Genomic DNA, 25,366 nt, shown 5'->3' on the forward strand with positions numbered 1-25,366 from the left:
GGGATTGACAGTAGTTGAACTGGTCCGTCTGGTCTCTAAACAGAACACCAATAACAAAGCTCAGGTGGTGCTTTTTGGTGCATGTTCCTTATTGTATCTACATAACATTTTGAATCAACACAACAAACAATGTCAAAAGAAACTTGAACATGTGGACATTTTATTATTTTTTGTAGTGTTTCAGGGGTTAATACAGCTCTATACCACCTTCAGTCCAGCAGAAAATTTAGTGATGTAGAAGAACTGCTTGGGCCCTGCAATATCTGTGATTTGATGTGCAGGCTCATGTGGGTTAGCCTCCCTGGGTTGAACTTCTAATTCTTGTTTGCTCTAGTTCACTGGTATCCGCGTGCCTCCCTGGTTCGGAATGCGGAAAGCTTATAATGTTATAAATGCCATCATGCAAGTGTGTGGGTCTAATATTTTTAAATTTCAGACCTAGATGTTTTTACAAAGAAAACTTCTTGTGTTAATAGCAATTTGTAATGACTTTGTCGCCAGGGCTTCCAAAGGGTTCCATGTGATAAGTGCCTGTAAAAAATAGATTGCTGAACTACTTTGACTGGTTTTAAAATACATTTGTCCAACCAAATTGTTTCCAACCACTAATTATTATTCAGTGCTGCGTTTGTTTACTATTCAAGTTCTTGTCTTGGTCTTGTATATTGCTGATCAGAGGGATGTCATTTTATTTTTTGGGTCTCGCCCACCAAACAGTGCAGTTTCCTGGTTGTGAAATACCTAATGTGGATTTACTGAAAACCTAAGGTGCTTAACATCCCACCCACTGATTGGTTTTATGGGCCCTCTCCGTTTCTTGCTTCTTAGTCAGAGTCCTCCCTTGCTACGGTTGGTCCATTCCCTGGAGTTTACCATATGTACCATCTCTTTGATTGGCTGACTTGTATCCTTCCACTGCTCATTTTTAAGGGACTATTTTTCCTCTCTTTAGTTAAGCTGAAAGAGAATTAATGTAATACCCAACTTTCTTCCACACGTGCCCCCCTCCCCGAAATACCTGCACGAAGCAGTAATAGCATGTCTCATAGGAGGGAGTGGCAAGAAGGGTCTTCTGTTACCACACTTAATACAATTAGGCACCTCATCATAAAAATGTATGTTAATGAACACTGGGTGTTTAAAAACAATTCCACGTGGTTGCATTAGGGGTGAAGCATTGTTTGGCATAGGTGGAGTGCACCTGTCTAGTAATGGGAATTAAATATTTGTGGAGGGTGACTCTCGCCTCCTCGTTCTGAGGGGAGCTTATGTGCTCCATGGCTGTTGGTGGGGGGGATACAGTCTGTGCCAGGGGACCAAATTTGGCCTGTTTTCCAAGTCCCATCTCTCGAATGGGTGGCTGCAATGGTTTTCAGTCCACATCTGAGTGTGTGTCTGGGTTTTGGGACTCCGGGGGAGGAGTAAGCTTTTGAGCTCACAAACTGTGGCTGGAGGATTATGGTCGAGAAGTAAATTTAGCTAATTGTATGGAGATCAAAAATCATGTATATATTTGTAAACAAGCTTTTATGGATTTTATTCCGTTGAAATGTATGCTGATAATTGATGTTGTCTAATCGTCAAAAAATGAGTAATTTTTTTTGGGCTTGGTTTGTGCGGTATCTTTGTCTATTCCGTGCATTTTCCCCATAGGTATATATTCCCTGATGCTCAGCCAGTGTGTGTGGGGCAATAGAATGCTGATGTGTGCATGGCGTGAGTGAGTGTCCTCTGGAATGAGCAGCAAGGATGTTTCTCCCAGTGGGGCCTTTCTACTTCCCTACTACCATCTTGTACTTGTAACTTCAGTCTACTAACTTGAGGATAAACCATCCCCCGTTTAACCTATACTACTGGCTACCCTGCATCTTCGTTTATTACAGTTGGTGGATTACTACCGCCTACAATGCTTTTCTCAAACCACAAACTGATCTGTAGGCTCAGATCTTGCTTTTCTGTTTTCTTTTGTTCACCTCACCATGCTCGATGGGACCCCACGTTATTAGATTTGCCTTTTGTAGCCACTTAAAGGGCTGAGGTTCAAGATGTTGTCAACAGATCTATACTTTGTATTTTAACCCCTTTCTTGCGGCCGGTATTTCCCCGCAGTGCGGCACTTCCGCAAAACGGGCGCGGCCGCGACGTCCATTGGCCGATGGCAGCACTGGGGGGGTAGTGCAGCCGTCGGCCAATGGCCGACGGCAGCAAGGAAGGGGTTAAGAAGAAATCAGGCCTGTCAAATTAATCCTCTTGAGTTGCTTTCTCTGGCTCCGAGGCATGGGGGGGGGGACCTCAGACTATTTTGAAAAGCAGATGGCACATGCTACATTTACTAGATAGCTGTTCAAGACAGGCGCCATGTAGTTGAAGTTGTTAAAACTCTTTTGTACAAAATAGTACCCAGGTTCGGACTGGCACAGCCTGAACCCTAAATAAAAGTGGCCCTCCTTGGTGAATAAGATACCTTAAAAAAAAAAGGTGGCCCACATCTGCAAATTGGGCGGCAGTTCTTGTTAAGACCAGATGCATACAAATGTAGCAAGGTGTGAGAGCCCGCGTGCATTTGTGCTTGCTGTGGGAATAGTTGAGGTAATATTCAGGAAATAAACATTAAAAAAAACGGCACACCAGACCGAAAAACAAGCTCATAAACAGCCCAAAAACTGGCCTGCACACTAACCTGTCAGATCAGCCCTTCAGGCATTGCCGGATTACCCAATAGGCCAGTCCAACCCTCTCTGTCCCATGGGATTGTGAAACAGGCGTTGGCTGAAGGTATAAAGATGTAAATGGTGCCCAGTTCCCTTGCGGGGTTCAAAACTGACCTTGCGCAGCAAGTAAAGCGGCATTACATTCCCTGCTGGCCTTTGCTGAGAGCCACAGGGAGGAGTGGGAAGGACAGTGTTGGTTCAGTTTGTTATCATCCATATTAGTAATTGATGGGTGTGTGATGCATGCATAACTTGGATACAAGAAGCTCGTGTAGTGGAATAAAGTCATTGACCTAGTGGCCAGACACCCCTGGAATAAATGGCCACAGAGGACCAAGGAGGGAATACTTATGCCGAAGACTGACTTCCGCATTGACCTGAGCATCTGGATTAATTGGAACTGTAAATAAAGTACTTGTCTGTGACGAGTTTCACTGGAGTAGCAAGTTTACCTTGATTCAAACCAGGAAAATGGGCCCCATTCCATTTGGTTTTTGATAGTAGGAAAAAAGGCTATAATTGAGGTGCACTAAGCCCCGCAGCTCCCTGGCCCTCATGACTCTACCAATTGTTTTACTACTCGTAGCTACGCACATGCAAGACAGCTAGGTCTTTTTCTTCCTTTGCAAGAAATAGGGACTTTAGGGTCGAACAGCGCACACTACATGTGTAAGGTTTGGGGAGGTGCTCCAACCCGGTAGCTTCAGGCATGGTGCAGCGCTTACATGTGTCAGCGATGTAGAATGGTGTTGGTAGACCGAGCATCGCTTGACCTTGCATCAACTGGTTTCCATGGTTGGATCTTTTGGGACCAGGGTATACAACGACCCCATGTTGAGGAGTGGTCTAGTTGGGGGTGGTAGGTGCAGCACTGATGCTGGCTTATTTTGTTGTATTAATGAGACGACTTTGGCAAAATCATGGCAGTGTCAGGCTTATTACCACCTCTGAAACTATTACATATAATGATGAGGCAGACCGCCTTGCATTACTGGTGATGTTTGAAGGCACAAGGCATGTCCATGGAGGGCTGATGCAAGTGTGGAGCAATGGGTGGTCCTTTCCCACACGTCGCAACATAAGTATGCTGGGATTGGGGCCTGTCGTGGGTTTGTTGGGCGTCCCCAGTATTCTTAGTTTATCATCCGAGAGAATACCTTCCTGCTTCCTGTCTCATATCCCAATTCCACTGTCTAATGGTCTTCCAGATGTGTGCCACACACGATCCGCCAACCAAGCCCTTGCCACTGTACCTCGCATCAACAAAACCACCATGGGAGGTAGATCCTTCTCCTACCTGGCAGCTAAAACCTGGAACTCACTTCCCACTCACCTTCGCCTTACTCAGAACCACCTAGCATTCAGAAAGCAACTTAAAACGTGGATATTTGACAAATAATTCCCCACCCTTCTCCAAGCGCCTGAGACCCTCTGGGTATGTAGCGCGCTATATAAATTTATTGACTTGACTATGCCGCTCTGTTTGAGGTTGGATGCGATTGTTTATAATGGGTTTTTCTCTCACCATGTTTCGGTGGGGGGGGGTTCTTTTTGGTGTCTGAGTTCTGGTTAAAAAATTATTCCATTACCATTCTTAGTTTTTGTCGACACTACATGCTATTTCACATCGCGTCGTAACTTAAAAGGCTCATGGTTTGCAATTGCATAGTGATACTGTAATGTTATGATGTCTTGTCATTCTAAGCGCAATGTAGCCACTGGCTTTGAATATCTATTTGGTGATCCCAATAAAAATGATGGCTTAAAAAAACTTGCTAAGTAAAACTGAACTGAACAACATTCTTGTCCCCAGAGAGTTCCATTTATCATCCCCTGAAACACTTGTAATGCCTCCCAGCCCAGCATCTGTAAAACTTCTCTACATATCTTTCTGCAATATTCTCGAGCTGCCCCTCGTGTTTCCACATTACTGACATTTTTCACTCCACTGCACCTATTGGTCAAAGGACAGCATCCTCTGTCCTCCTTCTAATACTGTCATCCTGTAACTGTAAACACTATATAGCCCAGTGTTGTGTAATTAATCTAGCGACCTGTTTTACAGTAAATAGTTGTGTTCGTCTGTCTTGCTAGCAGCAGTGAATTCTCATGACTAACAAGGAGGTCTGAAATTTGTTAATGGCTCCAGAGGAGCATGATACTAGATGCACCCTTCAAAGGAAGGGCTGAAGCGTGTGAAACGCTCTCAAATGCAAGTGAATGACAGTAGATTGTACACAATTGTGATGCTTTTGCTTCCATATCTACCGATGTGTTCATCACTAATGTGTCCATGTGCTTGAATTGTTTCAGAGCAAAATCCAAAAATGGTGGGCGATCGCTCCGTGAAAAATTGGACAAAATTGGCTTAAATCTCCCAGCTGGCAGAAGAAAAGCAGCCAATGTGACCTTATTGACGTCGCTGGTTGAAGGTGAGTCTTGGTGTGATTTTGAAGAGTAATAGGAGTTGATGATAAATGGCAGGGAAAATGTGACCAGTTTGCCCTCTGAGTGCACAGGTGTTAATAATGTTAAATACTTAAGTGTATATACTTAAGTGTATGTGTGTGTTTTTTTTTATAATGAAGTGCAGATGGCCCCTTTCATCTGTTAATATATTGACTCACCACGTCACTCTCCAATTAAGCTCTTAATTGAGTTCTTATTGATGATTATAATTGAAATCAACATATTGGGTAATAATTAACTTTAAAAGGAAATTGTGTGTTCTCCAGCCAAAATTGAGGAATGACTGGACTGGCAGGCAGGAGATGAGCTATGTGCTAAAAAAACAGTAATAAAAGAGTGTCAAGTTTTGGTGCAACTGGGGAATGTCTTCTCGGAAAGGAAATGATTGGAGATGATCTCCAGTAATGCATTATGGGCAAGAGTGTTGTGTTGATGGTATGTTTGACTGACTAGACTGTAGATCTTTATACTACGTGTCTTTACAGCTTTTTAAGTTGTACCAGTGTTATTGAATAAGGCAACATAACGGAGTGACCTAAAGCATGCACGGTCAAATTGACTCCACCAAGATTCTGAAAATTGCTTCTAAGCAAGATGGTGAAGGGGCTCATCAAGGTGACACTCCAGATCCATTCCAGCAGATCTTACTCATTCTACTTTCAACATGCTTCCTCCCATCCTCTTTAATATATGAATCTCTCATGATGCAACTTTCTGAGAAATTGATGGCTAAGAGTATAGGGGAGACTGAGGACTGGCTCAGTGTAGAGTAAATCCGGTGTGCTTTGTAAATAATACAGGACCATGATATCCCTTGTTCATGTGAAGTCCAATGACGTGTGTTGGCACCTAGTACCAGTGTATCTCAAAAACATGTATAAAATGTTCCCTCAAACTTGAAAGAACAATGTTTATAAATTGGATCCCTGTCCTTCTCAGGTGAAGCCGTCCACCTTGCTCGGGATTTCGGATACGTGTGTGAGACAGAATTTCCATCGAAAGCAGTCGCAGAATACTTAAGCCGGCCACACATGGAGCGCAACGAGATGGGCAGCAGGAAAAATATGCTTCTGGCTGCTAAGTAAGTGCACAATGTCCTTTGGGGGCTTTGTCCTAATTTCTAGGTTTATTTTTATAACTTGATGCATGCCCAATTTTGGAGTACATAGAGAATTTATATTTGCCATAATTATATTTTTTTCAACAACGGTTTCTCCTCTGAATTGGTCTGGCATAAGTTGCGGCAGTGCAGGTGTGTGCCTCATTGCTATGGTGCATGGTGGTTTCCATGGGGACTGAGGGTGACTGGTGCCCTTTACTCAGTAATGCCCGTCTTCAGACTGTGCCTGTTGTGGACGTCCTACTAGTGTGGGTATCTTGTGCTCTACAAAGTCAACTCATGAAGCCAAGTGTTTACATGGGTTCAACATTTCATTGGCCGCTAGTGGTAAATCCATAAGGCGCTGTCCATTTAAGGCTTTGCAATTTTATGAACCACTCCAGCAAACTTGAAGAGTGGCACATACCAAAATTTGAACTGACCTCACTGAGGCGACTATGGCGTTGTCTGTGAAGGATATGTGTTTATAATGCGCAACCAGTGCCATGGGTCCAACTTCTAGGTGTAATACACACCGCCTTGGATGTACATGGGTAACAATCATTCTGCTATTACCTAAATCATGTGCTGACTAGGACCCTTTTTCTGAGTGTCCGATAATCCCGGTTAGCGCACTTTGTGCCCTGTCACGCTTGCCAACTGGAATCTCACCGCCTGCACTGCAGCGGCTACTTAAACAGTGCTTCAATTGTAGGTGGTGAAATGCCCGGCAGTAGAGTGGGAAGGGAAAACGGGACACATGGTGGAACACCCCGTTTAAAAAAAGAAGCAGCTATCACCATGGGGCAAACACTGGAGTAGAGAGTGAGTCTGTGTTTGCCCAGCGGTGAAATGTCCACAAATCAGATAGTCCAAATTTTGCAAGTAACTGGAGTTACAAGCTATATCGAGGTTACCAGGGCAACTGGGGGGAGTTTTTTTCTAAAAGCAGGGACAAGCAACTGGAAGAAGTGTGTGAAAAATTAGGAGTAAAGTGGCAGAATCTGTGTGGAGCCACAGTTATTCCCATTTCACGTGTGCAAACTTGGAATACCATGTATTTTCGCACCTCGGAATTACTGATCCCTGCAGCACTGGTAATTCTGGTTGCGAGAATACAACCTGTGTTCACGGCCATCTCAAAATGAGGCCTAAGACCTCCTTAATGAAGCTCACCAGTTTAATGCACCTGTAGCAGCGTTTGGTATCTTTTGAAAATTCGAAAAACATCACAGCAAATTCATTAGTATGAGAGCAGAAGTGGATGCCAGTCCCTTTCAATCACATAAGTGAATGCTTAATCAGACATAGAAGAACTGCCGGAAAGTGCATTCCATATAAATGTGTACCAACTACCATTTGAGTGAAATGCTCATGGTCTTTCTTTGAAGCATTGGCTGAGCTGGAATAAGTGGTCAATGGACCCATGTAGTTTTATCTATTTCCTTGTCTGTTTGAAAAAATTCCAGCATCCCTTAAACCCACCCTTGTTGCTCTTCTACCTCTGTCCAATGTCCAATACAAAATTTACTTTTCTTGTTTCCTGCACAAGGAACACAATCTTGTCTTACATCTGACACCCCTTCACACACTCCTCTCTTGCACCTAGTTCTAGAGTTGCTTTTGCACTGAAACATATTTTTCTCTTTTTCTGATACCAAACTCTCATATTCTCTTTTGTCCTCGTGGCTCTCCTCTTACATTGCAGACTCATTCTCTCCTAATACGTCCTATTGTTCCAGCACTTAACTGTAACCAGTAGAGGCCGCATTCGTAGGATGATAAAGCCTGCATTATTTTTAGTTGTGGTGTTATCCAAGACCTATTGATGATTCTAAAATGTTAATATATGTAATAAACTTGCACACAGAGGCTTTCCGCCAGCTCTCTTCATCCATTGGTCTGTTGTGTCCCTCACATTTTTCTCTCTCCGCCCCCTCCCCCAAAGCATGCGACAATGGATTTGCCCACTCTGCAATTAGATAACTTAACTGAGTGACAACATTCATTTCTTCTGCAAGGAACACATCCACACACCATACCAGGGACTACCATTCCAATGTCGTTTTTTTTTTTAAAGCCCACAAATGTATTTGTTTGTAGCAATTCTTTTCAATTTTATGTTGGAATGGGTCTGGCAGCTTACACAATACCAGAGTCTGACAAAAACCATGACTAAACCAGCATGGAGAAAAAAACGTGGCAGCGAACACCAGGACCTTTTGGCTTTGCCCCATGCAAATGAGGGAATCTCTTTACCTCTGCGACTGCGCTATATTATGGATGTGGGCGCAGAGGCAAAGAAGCTGTGAGGTGGTGCACTCTCAGTGTGCCCCCTGGTGGCAGGCATCAGGAGGGGATCAAGGGGGTCCTATGGACCCCCAGAAATCCCCTTCCAGGTGGGTGCAGTCACTCACTGCACCTGCCTGCAAAGGGAACTCTCTTCCCTCTTTAAAGGCAGGCCGGTGCCGCATGCCGCATGCACAGTGAAACATGGAACAGCTTTGAAGAAGCTGCTCTGTACTTCACTGAAATGCGCTGCCCCCAGGGCAGCATGAATTTGCGGCTGCCATGAGGGCACTGCATTCAACCCAATAAGGTGCACTTTCTCTGCTTGCACCTGGCGCACGTGCATAAAGGTTCTCCATGGCGCAAGCAGGGAAAGTGTACCCTATACATAGTGGGGCCCCTAATGTCCCTTTCCACCATGCACCTTAAGTGCCACTATTGTGGTCACCCATGCCTCATACTTGCTTCAAACAATGGCTGATCCCTCTGTTGCCTGTCTTTAGTACTGGATGTCTCCTCCCCAGAAAGGCCTCCAGATGTGGTCACTCATGAATGATTTGCCTCCAACAGTGGGTGCCCTCTTCAATTAAAGCTTTTCCAATCTATTGTTGATGTTTGCCCTGGAAACTGCCTTCTTAAGCGGACCTGACCATGATGCACTGTCTGATTTCTCTCGCCAGACTGATTCCGGCATGTGTTCGGGATCCATCTTGAGGCAGCCATATTGTGCTTTGTGCCCGAGTTCCCCAGAATCAAGTTGTGGCTTGAGGATTAATGAATTAATGAACCCAACCCCAGTTTCGTGCTCGCTAGTCTAATTCTTATAGTGGCGGGCAGCCGCAGATCTTCCCAAACCCACAACCATAATTAATTGGCTTGGGATATGTGCCCCCTTCGTGGAAGCGCTCCCCCTAATTCATTCTCCCTTTGCAAAATCACTTAACGGCAGCTGTGAAAATTCTCACAGGAATGTGCGGTAAATTGATCCGAAAATGAGGGTAAATGAAGCGTAACAGCCAGGACTGAGAAGCGGGCACAGGGACTGCCGAGGCGATAAAGCAAAAATATTAGCATGTCAGAACCTAATTGAAATTATGCAGAGAGCTTTAAACGTAAGATTGGGCCATTAGCAGGATTGGTGTTTTTGTGCTGTTGCTGATCAAATATTTATGCTGGATAATAGATGGAACCCTGCCTGGTTGAGTGACTCGAGTCACGAGATGACTTGTTTTGTACTCCGCTTTCCCTTATGGGAAATTGTCCACAATAGGAAGATGTCTTTTTTTTGTTACTATTTTTACATGGAATGGGAAATTAAAATGTATGCACTTGCTCCAATGATGGTTTTCAATTGAGAGTAAATGTTCCTAAATTGAGAATTGACAATACATTTCTGTCTTTGTGTGTGGGGGGGTTATTTATAGTGTGTGTATAGAAGAGACAATTGGAACTGTCAGATGGAGACGGTTGGCGGGGGACTAAGGTTGGGCACACTGGCACAGCAGCTTGACACGGGGCCTGTAGGCCTCCAGGTTGCCAATTCGGATTCTGTCCAGGACAGCAGCGATCAAAAATTCATGCCATATGGAACCTTGTGTGCCAGCTTTTATGAAGGGTAGTCCCGCTCTACTTTGCAGTGAACCTTGCCCGCTTAGCCAGAAGTCTGTGAAGTCTGTGCCACTGTTGGCTCCCGAACACTCTTATTTTCGGGCACGTCTAGGGCCGAATGGGCATCAAAGCTGAAGAATGCTTTCGCCATCTGGAGCCTTGATTTCGCTCGTTGGCACAATAAAGCCTCTGTTGCCTGTGCTGCCTTGACATAGTAAAGTGCGCTGAATATAGTTTAGCGTGTTGTGTTTTGCTTAGTCGTGTTTTTTATTTTTTGTGACCTTTTTAATACATTTTTTTAATAATGTTGGTTAGTTATTTTTACCTGCTATTTTGCATGATTTGTTTCGGATTGTTTTCAGCTGTGTAGTTATTTTGGATGCCACCATTTTGTGATCTTCTCTTCTGGCATTGCACATGTCCCCAGTCGAGTCCCCATTCGGCCAGTCGCGTAGTGCAGGGGACACTTAATTTTTTTTTTTAAACACTATGGCTCCAGTGGGTTAACTAATTTTAGACGTCTTGAAAAATCTTTAACAATTGAGTCGATTTTCTGCTAATGACTTTCACAGTGTACGGTTCACTTTAAATCTACAAAATTGTAGTATATTTGCAGCAGGGATTATGGTCTTATTAACCAAAACGTGCCCTTATGACTAAAATTGGTGCAGTGTGAAAATTGAAAAACCATCCATTATTTTCAGTGGTCCTTCGATGTAGTTTATAGTTAAGTCTGGCAATGGATTGGCGTAAACTGAAGTGCGAGTTGGGGAGGTTATGCCTCATAAATCTTGGCATCAGCCTTGATCTACATTAACTACATGGAATTCTAATATTTCAATACTATTGGCTTCAAGCTGCCTTTTGGGGGATTTTAGTGAACGATGATGTAATGGTATCAAGCCTAGGTTTTCTACTCCAACCACCCTATTCAACCTCATGCCGTCTTCCACAGTGCAACCCTATCAAACCTGGAGTGGTGCTAAGCCCTCCAGCCCTCTGGTCATTCTGAGGCCTGCACTGGTGGATCAAGACCAGACTCTACTCTTAAGCAAATCTATCAAAAGAATAAGGGACTAGAATGGGAGATGGTATTTTGCTTCATCTCTAGGTAGTAGTTGCTTACATGTAATGTTACAAGTTTCTGCATCAGTCGTTTATAGGACCTGGACACCTCCAGTCTGGCCCAAACCCCCAACCACCCAAACGAGGTACCAACAAATCTACAGAGAAGCTTTGTTGTGGATCACTTTATTCAAAATTGGAATATCACACTTGTGAAAGTGAAAAGGTTCTAAAAAAACTTCAACGTGAAAATACACTTGGAACCCATAACAGTCATCAAACCGTGAAGAAAAAGTGTCAATAGAATATGTGCTAAACACAGTTTGGGAGGGGAACATTCATCAACATTCTGAAGTGCCACCTCGCAATCTTGAATTCCATTTGACCACACAGGTGCAACCACCTGCATCCATGAGGGGCAGTCCCGCACCATTGTACCCTTGTCCTCACTATGGGCCCTGAACACCAAGCTCCCCAGTGGCTGCGAGGAGGTGGGCAGGAGCAGCGCACCCTGTGCCCACCCCAAATGATCTCTGTGTGCCCTAGCCCACAAGCTGGTGTACATCCTCTGGTTGGCTCAGGACTGCAGTAGCTTACCCCTTAGTGCTGTGTTGGAGGAGTGGGGGGGGACGGGGACTGCCTGCTTCTGGAGGTCCCCACTGCTAACTAGGGGTGACTATGATTCTAGACCAAGTCACTCTAGACCCCATGCCTAAAGATAGGGTCGGGTTGGAGGGTAAATTGGTGCAGATTCGGATGCTGCTGCCGCGACGATGGTCCCGTCAGGAGAGAGGCCAAGGCCAAAGGGTATTTATACCACCTTGACGACGACGCGGGGAAGTGACTAGCAATGACGTGCTTCTGGCTGCCTGCCCCCCCCCCCCTTTCTTGTGGGACTCTGCGACCGATCAGAGCCGACCTTGGCCGGCACTCTGTCGGATTGCAAGAGGCTCGGGCCACGGATGCCCTGTGTCCTAAGCGCCGCCCCCCCTCCATGCTGGAGGAGGCAGGGGCTCTCTGTCCACTCTGGTGGTTTGCCACTTAAATATAGAGTAGGGAGTATGATGTATGGTGGAACATTGATCATTTTTATGTTTTTTGTGATATGTTATTGGTGTTTTAATGAGCAGTAAGTGACATGGTTTCTTTTCCCATTTTTAGGCAAATCTGCAAAGAGTTCACAGACCTTCTAACCCAAGACCGGACTCCAATTGGTAACGCCAGGCCTAATCCAATCCTTGAGCCTGGCATTCAGGGCTGCCTGGCTCACTTTAGCCTCATCACCCACGGCTTTGGCAGCGCAGCCATCTGCGCAGCCATGACTTCTGTCCAGAACTACCTCAACGAAGCATTAAAAATAGCGGACAAAATGTACATGAACGCCGGAGACCAGAGCCCGGCAGACAGCAACAAAAATCTTGAAAAAATGGACAAGCACAGGAAGTGATCCTAGGATGAGCGATATGACTTGTAAAATTTGGAATTCAGGAAACCACAGCAAAAATCTGTTCCTCCCTAATGAGAGATTGCCCCGTTGACTTGCGGAGGAGGTGAGGTGGATGCCCGTCACCTTGCAAGCGGGAGCTGTTGGCGATTCCCTATTTTGGAACATTGGGACTTGTGGGTCCATAAGTTGGAAGTGTGACGTTTCAACGTTGAAGTGCCCCTCCTCTGTGGATACTTAACCAAAAGATACAAGTGTAAATCGGAAATAACTTGCCTTGGTTCCTTTTTGCCCCAAAACTGGCACTATTTTCCATGAACACGTACAATGTAAGAAAAGGATTTTTTGAACATCTTTAAGCAGAACTGGTGTCTGATTAATATGGCTGGTTGGCTCTGTCGATTCTTTTATCCTTCCAACTCTGTGATGGAAATCATTCGAGACCAGATTAAGCAAAGACAAGGGTACACTGAGCCAAGTTAGATCGAAATGCCATTGGTCCACATAGCTGTCAGTCAATGATCAGCTCGTATGCAGTATTACATTAGGGTATTTACATAAATGCTCATTCAGTTGCTCAAAACAATGGTAAGTACGTACTCATATTTCAGGATTTGCACCAGCTGCACTGTGGAATGGGATACCAGTCGAGTGACACTTGTTTGCATTTTAATAGCACATTTCTACACTTTTATGCATTCTTTTTTTTAATTGAATTTTACATGATTTTTTTTTCTCTCATTGTTTATGGCACCTTTTCTTTGTCATTTATGCACTGCTAAAGTAGATCTTAAACATGCCATTCTGGTGTACTATAACCACATTCTTGCCAGCACTGTAAAAAAAAATTCCTGTTGGGTTATCGCAGCATTTTACATGTGCACCCCGCAAAGCGAGCACCAAAACAGAGACTCAAATCTTGCCCGCTTCCACGCTTACACAATTCAGAGGCACAGACCACAGACCACAAGCACATCCTTTCAAAGTCCAGGGAATATATGATGTATAGCAAGGGATACCGTGTTTCTTGATTGTATATAGTTATTTATGTATTTAATGGGATTTGTAAATACTGGTGAATTTTTTTAGAACGTTTTTTATAAATGGGTTTCCAATGTAATTTTTTTGCTAAGTATTTCAAAGGTAATGGGGGAGAACTAAAACACCTCTTTTAGATTTGCGCACAGGTATGTTATACAGGGTATTTAAAATGTATGTTCTCTTTTTTGAAAAGAAATTGAAATTCATGCCACTAAAAACATTTTGAATCTGTGAGTGTTTGTGTGCGTGCACGCACAGCAATAAGTTTGTGTACCACTTGCCTGATTGCTGAATCGATGTCTGCAAAATAGAAGCGTGTGAGCTGCATAATCGATGTGGACTACAAAGAGGCTATGAATCTTTTTCTTTACATATTTGGAAATTGTTCCCAGTATAACGTGTTGTATATCATAACCATGTAATAAAAACAATTCTGGATACGTTTTTTTTCCATTTTATTTTTTATGGAACCTAAAAAAAAAAAACAACTCGCATGAATTTTTACATTCATTGCACCAATGTATAAATGAACGAATTGCCTACGAGTGTTGCACATGCTGATTGAGTTTTGGTGCTCACTGTGGTCAAGAAACTTCTCAACCGTTTTCAGTTCTGGGACAGATGCCAGGAAGTGCTCTGTGCTTGGCAAGAGCATAGCAAATGGAAAGCCAATGTGGGGCGATGGAGGGGGGATGGTGATACGCATGAAACTGTCATACATTTTATGCCTTCAAAAGTGCTTAGAAACACTCAGACTCACTTCATACACTTATTAATTCGCAGGTGGAGTCAGCAACATCCCAATGTTTGAATAATCCTAAATGTACTTTCTTGTACAAGCCAGAGTTACACATGCAATTGCCATTTTCCCTAGATGAGAAAAGATCATCAGGACGCTGGGGATCACGGTTCGATCCCTGGCTCTGGCGGCAGGGGTCTGCCCAGCACCATGCGACTCTGGGCAATAGCTCGCTTAATCTTCCCAACGGCCCCCAGCGCCTTGAGACCCCTTCGGGGGTGATTTGTGCGCTATACAAGTACTGGATTTACATTTACATTTATGTATTCACCCCCTTCACTCCCCTCCCCCCCCCCCCCCCCCCCCCCCCCCTATTTAACAAAACACAGAAAAACCCTGCTGACACTTTTTTGGAAGAAAGCTGAAGGCTATGAGGATACACCTGCCTTTGTCTGACTGTCCCTTCCTCCATTCTTCTTCTTCACCCTCCCAAGTTACTACACTTGACTGTTGAAAAGAAGTTTGTCAGTTTACACTCTTTTCTTCATGACCAACTGGACACACAAGGTTGTTCTTTTCAAACCTATTGTCCTTCCTAATTGTCTCCAATGTCTCTACTCTATTTGTGTAGGAACTCTGTCCAATATGTGTTGGACAAATCCTCCATGATAAACCCGTGTCTGGGAAGGTCAGCATCTTAAGCAAAACATAGAAGATATGAAGGAGAGTTCTGTCACTTCCAAATGTGATCACTGCTACTCCATTCACATCTGTCTCTTTGGCTGCTCTTGTTGGACATGACCATCCGGTCTGGGTAATGGGAGTCATGAGATTTGTAATGGCCAGGTGAATGTCTGCTTTAAGCATCGGGTGACCAGAGGAAAATTATCAATTCACATGGAGTGATATACCCACCTGGTACTCTGCAGAGTATAGGGTTCAAGAGATATTTTAAGGCATGGGCAACATTGGCATTCAGCAGGGGCATTGTGAACCCCACGCTTTATCAGCTACAGCGGGAGTTGGGTATCTTTATGGGCCTCTCTGCATCTTGACAAGTAAACACTTATAGTTATCGCTGAAAGAACAATGGGCTGATAGAAAAGGGAAAGGAGGATGGGCGAGTGTATGCATGAGTAAGTGAAAGGATGAATCAGTGGGTGAAAGGGTGGATGGATGAGTGGATGAAAAGATGGTGGATGGAAATATAAGTGAAAAAGGGTGGGTGGATGAAAGGGTGGGAGGTAAAAGAATGGATGTGTGGATGAAAGGATGGTTGGGAGAAAGTACGGAAGAGGAAAAGGATTGGATGAGTGGGTGAAAGGATGGGTAGAGGAGTGGGTAAAAGGATGGGTGGAAGAGTAGGTGAGATCGGTGGATGAAAGAATGTCAGAATAAATTTAAATCTGAGGATGGGTGGGTGGATGTATGATACGATGGCAGAGTAAATGCAAAATATGATGGGTGGGTAGATTGAAAGGATGGCACAGTAAATGGGGATCTGAATGGATGGGTGGCACAGTAATTAGAAATCTGGGTTGGTGAAAGGCTGGCAGAGAGAATGGTAAACTGAGGATGGATGGATCGAAAGGCTTGCTTGGTGTCATCAGAGCTATTGAATGGATGTTCTATTTTGGTAATAATTTTGTGCAAAAACAAAGATACATGGAATGACATGGATGCTTTGATTCACAAGAGCATTGAACTATTGTATTTATGTTTTGTAAATAAATCTGTTGATGAATTTATGGAAATACCTTCATGTGGTGAATTGTTGATGCTAATGTAAAGTTACAGGGACTACCTTGACCCTATCTAAACGTACTGCTATTATGACCCAGGTCATGTATTTTTATGGGTTTACCCCCTTAAAACTTAACACTCTTTATGTAAAAGCTGCACTGCTTAAAATTGTATGGCAATTGGAACATATTTTGCAATGCCACAATTGATGTATCTGGTCAAATGTAATAGTATATTTTGATGTATTTTTGTATTGTATCTTTTTAGTCGAGGCACGTTCATCAAAGACTGAGGTTTCTATAGAATTACAGAAAAACTAAGCAATGACCAGTGAGCAAACGCCCCATTCTTAGGCCCAGGAAGACGAATTAAATTCCCAACATTAAAAATGTTCTTGATGTGGGCAAATTCTTCTATGTAGCAGTGAATAAAACCGTCAGATCGAAATCTAAAGCTCCTAATACATGATCTATTAAAAGGTCACCAACATATCAAGACGTCCAGAAATGTAACAACTTTACTTTCACAGCCAAATGCTGTCTGCAGATACAAGGCACTTCTATGGGCATTTGGAACATCGACAGTGGCAAAACTGAGGTGCTTCTTAAATACCTGTGTACCTAAAATGGATTAACACATTTTCTAATGTCGTAGGCAGGAAGTATAAAAGTGTAATAATTTACCACCAATATTTAATTGCAAGTAGCCATGCTGAGCACAAGCCTCCTCTCTCGCTCATGGACTTACTACTCCGCATTCACAAGCAGTAAATTCAATTGCAATTGATCAGAACAAGAAGACAACAGAAGCTCATCTATATATCAACTACACCTAACCTCATCCATGCCACTGTAAACTCTGCAACTAATGCTGCTAATCGATCAGTTTTTGCATCTCCAGCCATGATTATGCTTTGAAAAAACATCTAGAAGAGCATGTGAGACTTTTGCATAAGTGTGGTTGTTCTATGCATATATTATCAACAAACCGGCAAATCTATGTAGGTGTCAAAGGAGATCTTATTTGGAAGGCCACCAGTGACAACAAACGGCCGTCCTGTTTGTGGAAGTTTATCATTGGTCTGCATCGAACTATAAAAAACGATGCGAAAAACATTTCCTAGATCAGCCATTTTACAAAAAGTTCTATAGACGTTTCCAATACCTCTTGTTATCACGCAGGTAATAATCATCAGCAAGGCCCAGAGTTTTTCAGAAGGAAACTCTCTTGGTATACCCCCCACAAGAGCACTGAGGTAATCGACGGCCAATAAAATGGTAACATGCACTGCAACCTTTTGTTGATGTGTCCCTACCCGGATCTTTGTTGCCAGTGAATTATTTGGAGGGATTTCTATGATGTAGGTGATCATTGAGTCACCCATTTCTACTCACTGATATAGCCTCATTCTCCGTTTAAAATGTAGTGACAGTGTTTTTTTTTCTCACTTATTATGTCTTGTTTTACCTATACTTTTATAATGATTGTGTTTGCTTTTAAAACCACATCATTAGAGCAGAGATACTCTAAGTACGGCCCGCGGGCCAGTAGCGGCCCGGCAAGCCTATCAGTGGCGGCCCGCGGAGCTTGAGACATCGCACCAGTGTTTTTTTTTTTTTTTAAACTTCAGCAAACACCTCTGGGAGCAGCAGTGCGGAATCCGAGAGCCTACTCTGTAGGGTCCGGGCGATTCCAGCCGCAGTCAAGAGTAGAGCTGCAGGGGCGCTAAGAGGTGAAAAAAGCCTCATTAACAAACAAATGGTGATTTAAAGACCTGTGAAGTACTAGGATGCCCGGGAGGCTGGGATGCCCGGGAGGCTGTGTCAGCCCAGGCTGACGCACAGGGTAGGGGGTGGGGAGAGGGGAGAGAGGACAGCAGGAACTGAGAGCTGGGTGAGGTGTGAGGGCAGAGCAGGGAGTGAGAGTCCGGGTGAGGGAGGTGGGAGGGCAGAGCAGGGAGTGAGAGTCCGGGTGAGGGAGGTGGGAGGTGGGAGGGCAGAGCAGGAAGTGAGAGCCCGGTGAGGTGGGAGGGCAGAGCAGGGAGTGAGAGCCCTGTGAGGTGGGAGGGCAGAGCAGGGAGCGAGAGCCCTGTGAGGTGGGAGGGCAGAGCAGGGAGTGAGAGCCCGGTGAGGTGGGAGGGCAGAGCAGGGAGTGAGAGCCCTGTGAGGTGGGAGGGCAGCACGGAGTGAGAACCCGGGTGAGGGAGGTGGGAGGGCAGAGCAGGGAGTGAGAGCCCAGTGAGGAGGGAGACAGAGGGAGGAAGACAGACAGACAGACAGAAAGATGGAGGGAGGGCGACAGACGGAGGGAGACAGACAGAGGGAGAGGGGGAGACAGAGGGAGGGAGACACAGAGGGAGGGAGACACAGAGGGAGGGAGACACAGAGGGAGGGAGACACAGAGGGAGGGAGACAGACCGAGGGAGGGAGACAGACCGAGGGAGGGAGACAGACAGACAGAGGGAGACAGACAGACAGAGGGAGGGAGGGAGACAGACAGACAGAGGGAGACAGACAGACAGACAGAGGGAGACAGACAGACAGAGGGAGGGAGGGAGACAGACAGACAGAGGAGGGAGGGAGGGAGACACAGAGGGAGGGAGGGAGACGTAGAGGGAGGGAGACACAGGGAGGGAGACCGACAGAGGGAGGGAGACAGACCGCGGGAGGGAGACAGACCGCGGGAGGGAGACAGACCGCGGGAGGGAGACAGACCGCGGGAGGGAGACAGACCGCGGGAGGGAGACAGACCGAGGGAGGGAGATAGACCGAGGGAGGGAGATAGACAGGGAGGGAGAAAGACAGATGGAGACAGACAGATGGAGACAGACAGATGGAGACAGACAGACAGAGGGAGGGAGGGAAACAGACCGAAGGAGGAAGGGAGACAGAGGAAAGGAGGAAGGGAGGGAGGGAGGGATGGAGACAGACCGAGGGAGGGAGGGAGACAGACAGAGACAGACAGAGAGCAGACGGAGGGAGGGAGACCGAGGGAGATGGACAGTGGGACATAGATAGAGGGAGACAGATGGAGGGAGACGGAGAAAGGGAAGGGAAGGAAAGAGAGGGAGGGAGACAGAGAAAGAGAGATGAGACAGAGGCAGACAGAGGGAAGGAGGGAGCGAGAGAGATAGAAGGAAGGAGACAGGGAGATATATATATTGGCCCAGTGGATGAACGCGTCCACTGCAGAGGCCTGTGTTCAAATTCATGGTCACAGTTTTTTTTCTTTCTAGCCCCTTCCCCCTCCTTCACTGGTGCGGCCCTCGGCCACAAACCACACTGTAAATTCGGCCCCCGAGAGAAAGTTTGTGAGTACCCATGCCTTAGAGGATGGGGAAGTCGTTTTTCTATTATGAAACGGATCAAAGTCTTATTATTGCCAATAAGGAACATTGATTTAAAGTAAGAAATCTTGTACGGTCCATGATGTGTGGAAGAAAGTAGGGCCCGAGTGACTGAAATCTGTCAGGTGCACTACATTAGAACAAAGGGAGTCTCTAGTCCTACAAATGAGCTGAGTAAGTGAAAGCAGGGACATGATGCAGCCAGATGAGAAACATTGTCACTTACAAAGTAAATGGTATGATTTTCGAATTTGTCCCGAACCTCTCCTTTCTGAATGAGGTCAAATGAAATGTGTTAATTTAAATCCTGTGTAATTCATAGGACTCTGCAGTTTGGCGTTGGCTGTCAGGTAGTCGTCTGAGATGTAAACCCGGCGTATCTTCACGGTCATTTTGTTTTCTCAGTACTCTTTATATATCCATCGACATCATAGCTGAAGAAATGGGTAACTATGATGATTATAGATATATCCGTTCATTAAATAAGGGGCAGAGTGGAGGCACCCAGACACAAGGTGATTTTCTCCTTTTAGTAAATACCCCTATGTAGTATGTTATATGGGCAATAGATTTGAAACTTGAGCATTTACTCTGTTTTAAAGGCTCTGTTCGACATTTCCTAGGTACAAAATAGTGAAAGGCCCTTGAGGATTCCATTTTAATGGAGGGCACGGACACGCTGTAACAAAGCGGAAAGCACCACCCCGGCAGGCTGTAGTGTGAGGCGAAGTGGAATGCACATGTGTACCTAAGCCATTCATTTCAAGCCAGTTTGAACACAGAAGCTTCTTGAATTATGGAGTACACAGGGATCAGACTGATGACGCTGTAATGTTGGACTTAACGGGGACGATCCAGTGGATGTCTGATGTAAAAAGTGTGTGGACATGGGCAACAACTGGTGTAGTTGATCTTAACCTGCTTTTACCTCTGGCTTGCCCTTTGATACCCGTGTTCTCTGGGGTCCTGAAGGGATTGATGGAGAATGAAAGTAAGCGAAGCTGTAAAAGCCAGGTTTATTAGCTATGTTTTGCACTGTTCTTCCTACACTAGTTCCATATCGTTTGTATTTAGTTTGAGCAGATGGTTGATGCCCATTTTTGGGGACCGGTACTTATTTGCCAACACTATATTTTGACCCACAGAGAGAGAGAGAGAGAGAGGCAGAAAAGTGAGAAAGAACGAAGAGATAGATGGGAAAGAGTAATAAAGAGAGAAAGCAGATAAATATAACCTGCAGGGCTGAGAAACCGGCAGTGTAGTGTATAGGAAGAAAAAGGCGTGTGGTGGAATCAAGACAAGGCGCCGTTGGTATTGGGCAAACCTGGAATTTGAGGGCAGTGGCAGCAGGATTCTAAGGAAAATCATTGGGCCCATGTAGTTTGGATCATTTTATTTTCTTTAAAACTGCTCATCGTCCAGTAGGGTAACCATGGGCGGAGGGTGTGTCAAGGGGTCTGATATCACTTCCATTACCCCTGCCACTAGCATGAACCCACATAAGTGATAGTTTTGTTGCAGGACAGGGTGGATGTATTTACATTGGCCTGCCTGGGGTTGCACGATCCTGTTCTAACTGCCAGACCCTCATGAATGCACATATAGATACTTCACTTGCAAGTTGTGTGGGCTTATAGCTTTACTATAGTGTCTTTAGTTCAGTCCTTGTAGCTCTTTTCGGGCAGCTTTGTTGCAAGTAGCAGCTTGAAAAACTAGAACTTGAAAACCAATAAAGAGTCAGGTGAGCAGTCATAAGAGCTTGTTTCGCTCTGCTCGAGTTCCTCTGTAGGGTGCAGGAGCACGGCTTGGCTTTTGTGTGGAGAGCATACAGTAGAGGCCAGAAGGAACGAGGAATGCTGGCGGGGGGAGCGTGAATAGGCGTCCACCTCATGGTGTGTAAACCAAACGCTAACAACTCGAAGTGCACGTGCCGGCCCTTCAGTCATCGCAGGAATAAAGGCGCGCGAGAGCGTGGTTTCATTCTCTCTGGCACGAGATGCCTGCCACGGCGTGGATAAAAACGCCTTCCCAGCATCCTTTGTGTCCAGGCTCACAAGCTGGAAGACAAGTTTCTGTGCGGGGGATTTGCTGCGCCAACACCGTGGCCCAGAAGGCCTGTCACACAGGACAGCTCTTTGTTGGGGTCCAGGGAAGGGCGCTGCCCCCTCACATTAGGTGGTCTGAGAGCAGGGCTTGCTGAATGATTTAGAGATGGTGGCACCATGAGACTGATGGCTGCCATTTCCACTAGAGATAGTTCAACTCAACATTTTGTTTGCAAATGTTTTACAACGCCATCGAAATCTGGGCAAATAACCGAAACTCCCTTTAAACCCCCCCCCCCCAATAAATGAATTGACCTTGTGCAATCTGATGCTCGTCTAAGGCGCTCAAATGCCCTTGGGTTGAGTTGGCGTTGTGTAAACCTGGAAAGAAAATCTGATAATATACACACTTTTAATGAGAGGGTTCTCATTGTGAGGTGGAACGTGTGAAGATATATATATGAAAAAATAATCCCCAATCGTTTCAGATATATATACCACCCTCACATACTTTCCTACCCCTAGATTGCAGATTTAGTCTTGTGTTGTGTGAACTAAAGGAGCGTGCATGTCACATTTTCAAAAAGCTTATGATCATGACTGGGGGAGGGGGAAGAGATGAACCTTTTACAGTTTTTTCCCTTTATTACAGTATATGTATTTTTGTCATGATACACCTAACTAACTACCTGTTCTATCTGGGCACGAAAAAAGCAATTACCTACAATTTCAAGGAGCAGCTCGCACAAATCCTTAATCACAAACCTAGAATGTTTAAATAAATTGAATAAATGACCATAGGAAATTCTGAAAATTAATTGCATTGGGGAAGAGGGGAGCAGTACTGACCTGAGACCAGGTTTGTGTGAAAAAGGCCGCTTTATTGAAAGGGGTACACATCACAAAATTTACCTGGGCCATTACCTTACAAAACTATAAGCTCACTATACAAAGTTGTTCACCTATGCTCATCTACCACCACCCCTAAATATCCTGCTCCCCAACAATAACTTCATTCTGTAACTATTTGCTCCTAAGCTAATGGACTGCAACTGGGACCTTTAAACTCCCCTTCCTCCTTAGTACAACTATTAATCTCAAGTTAACTAAACTTCCTACTTAACCTATAACCTCCTGGCTCCTCCGAGAGTGAACTTGTCCACCTATTCCCTTTCTGCTGAATTGCTGCTGTCAACAACCATAAACTTCTGTAAACCATAGCAACTTCTTGCCAACCGCCTCTGCACCTGCTTCAAAGCGACAACTTCACATAAGGAAAAAAACCCTGCATACCTGTTTCAAACAAAGCCTGCCCCAAACCTATAACTCCTCTCCAATTACCAGCAGAAAAAGGAGGATCATATTGACACTACGTTTGTTGCCTCAATGCCTTCCCCCCCCCCCCCCCCCCCCCCGGAGCCTGCTAGTGAATGTTCAACGTTAGCTAGCACCAGTTTTAACTGAAGTAGGTACAATTCCATTCCCATAAAGGAGAGGTGCACTCAATCCCCACGGAAAAACACTACGTCCTCAAAACACACATCTGAATGTATAACCCTGTCGAAATCAAATTCCCTGCAGAAAGACCGCATCTCCCTGTTAAGATTTTTCCTTCCTCTGTCTATCGCTCCAGGCTTTACAGCCCCATGCCATACTCTTCTAGGCACAAACTCACTCAATAACAAATGACATCCGGCTCACTGACTCCGAATCTCCCTCAGATCCTCCTTCATGCATTTAATTAATGCTAAACCCTTCTCCACAACCAAATCATTTTCTCATAAGTGTAACAACAAAATATCAAGACACCAACCACCAAACGACAACCTATTTAAGCCCTCGACAGCCTGAAATACTGGCAAAGATGTGTTCCTAACTTCTTCTCCCCTTAACTCGCTATACTCAATGTGGCACCAAGCCCCCAGTCTCTCTGCGTATATGAGCCTGTTCTCTGCACTCCAGCGCAGGCCACACTGACAGTTGCTGCGGCCCTGCCCCTTTTTTCGAAAGAGGGAGGCCTCCCCAGACTCTAGGGAAGCCTCACGTGCAGCTCCAAACGCTGCCACAGGATCATGGGCCTACTGGCCCCTCTCTCCACTATGGCCCATTTTGTGGAAAGCCCGGGCCCTTCTACTACCCCAAGACTTACTAAGCCCTTTGCAGGGGCTGCTGCCCTGATGCGGGAGTGTCCACTACCCCTTACCTGCCATCCTGCTACCATAGTGGTCCGGTGAGGTGGCGAACAAGCCAATACCGCTGCCACCGCAACCCCCTCCGCAGCCTTACGAGAGGGCTGACCGCCCAACAACAGCACTCCTTCTCGCTCTAGATCAAGCTGTTTAGCATCCAGGAGGATACGCATGGTCTGGGCCACCTTATCATCATAGGACACCATCATGTAAGTATAGCAGGCAAATATAATGACCAAACACTAACCTAAACTCACTATCCCAAACCCAAAAAGCTCCTTATGTGTGTACTAGCCACAGTGTCACCTTGACAAAATAGTTGTTGGATAAACAAAATGTCAGTTTGTATGGGTTGTGCTATAACAACATCCCAAAAATAGCCTAAACCCCATGCAGTCGTCAGACTACACCATCTTCCCCAAAATACCCGGGGGTATGACCTCTTGTGGTCAGCTGCCCCCATCCCTATTCCAAGACTGCAAGACCAGCACATAGATTCGTCTGCCTCACAGTTTGATACATCTGGGTCTGACAACGCTGAATTGAAGAGACTTGTTCAATGGATGGATCATTTCCTGCGTTGGCACGTAAAAGTACAACTCAAATCTTGAAAGTAACCCTGGACTGGAACAACCATCTCCAAAGAGTTGGAGTATCAACCTCAGACCTCTTTTGCAATGATGAACTTCCTCTGTGTGTGCCAATCTGATAAAGCATTTGAATGAATACACAACTACATGTGTGATGTATCAGGAGTGCATTCAAAAGATTAACCTCTCTCTTGGGTTCTAAGGCTTTACCATCCCAAGTTCTAAGCCTTTTTGTTGATGTCTTTATCGCAATTTGTGCTTAGGCCTTCAAAATGTATTTCCCACAATAGGTATGCAGGCCAATGTGCGTCCTTTTTCCCTCCACATCTTGGGCATTGTAAACTTATTGTGTGATTGTGGATTCCCCTTGAGGGATCCAAGAAAATAGCCAAGTGAAGGAAAATTTTATTATTTTATTGTTGGAAAAATGGCACCAACAAAAGGTTTGCTGAGCTAAAACCAGATTCCTGCCAGCTTTCAGGAATAAGCAGAGTTGTAAAAGAAAATGACTTCTTTAACACCATATGTGCGTTTTCTAACTGGTAGTCGTTTATTTCCTATGTTTTGCAATATTAACGTACAGTTTGTGATGAGACAGGCTAGAAACCCATTAGTGAAATTGGAAAGCTTGAACTTTGGAACAACTAGACAAAATTTAGAACCTGTAAGGGGCCATTTGTGTAGATTGCTCATTATTTTCCAAAATAAGTCAATTGATGAAATAAAAATAAAAAAAGATGAAAATATGCAGAAAAAAATTGCAATTGGTGACCATGTTTTCATCTGCAAGTTTTTGCCCTAATGGCTGATTTACAAAACAAAAACACTGTTATTTCTGATATACCCTTCTGGTTCCACGCCGCCGGCCACATGCTTGACCCCATCTTCTCCACAAGCACCCACGTCTCCTTCGACCGCACCACCAAACTCCAATGGACGGATCACCACTGCATCCATTTCACCTACAAGAAACCCACCACAACACCCA

General features: G+C 44.9%; 1 protein-coding gene across 3 annotated transcripts in view; it reads left to right on the plus strand.

The window, feature by feature from the left end:
• TFAP2C (transcription factor AP-2 gamma) overlaps nt 1-14,166 on the plus strand; it is a 50,798-nt gene extending 36,632 nt beyond the window's left edge. For all 3 annotated transcript variants that reach the window (XM_086932498.1, XM_086932497.1, XM_086932496.1), the window contains exons 5-7: nt 5,025-5,143; nt 6,120-6,261; nt 12,403-14,166. In XM_086932498.1, coding sequence (XP_086788624.1) covers nt 5,025-5,143; nt 6,120-6,261; nt 12,403-12,688 — 547 coding nt within the window. In that variant the 3' untranslated portion in view covers nt 12,689-14,166. The remainder of the gene's footprint in view (nt 1-5,024; nt 5,144-6,119; nt 6,262-12,402) is intronic.
• The last annotated feature ends 11,200 nt before the right edge of the window (nt 14,167-25,366 follow it).

This window comes from Lissotriton vulgaris, chromosome 7 (genome assembly GCF_964263255.1).
Source record: "Lissotriton vulgaris chromosome 7, aLisVul1.2, whole genome shotgun sequence".
Taxonomy (NCBI): Eukaryota; Metazoa; Chordata; class Amphibia; order Caudata; family Salamandridae; genus Lissotriton; species Lissotriton vulgaris.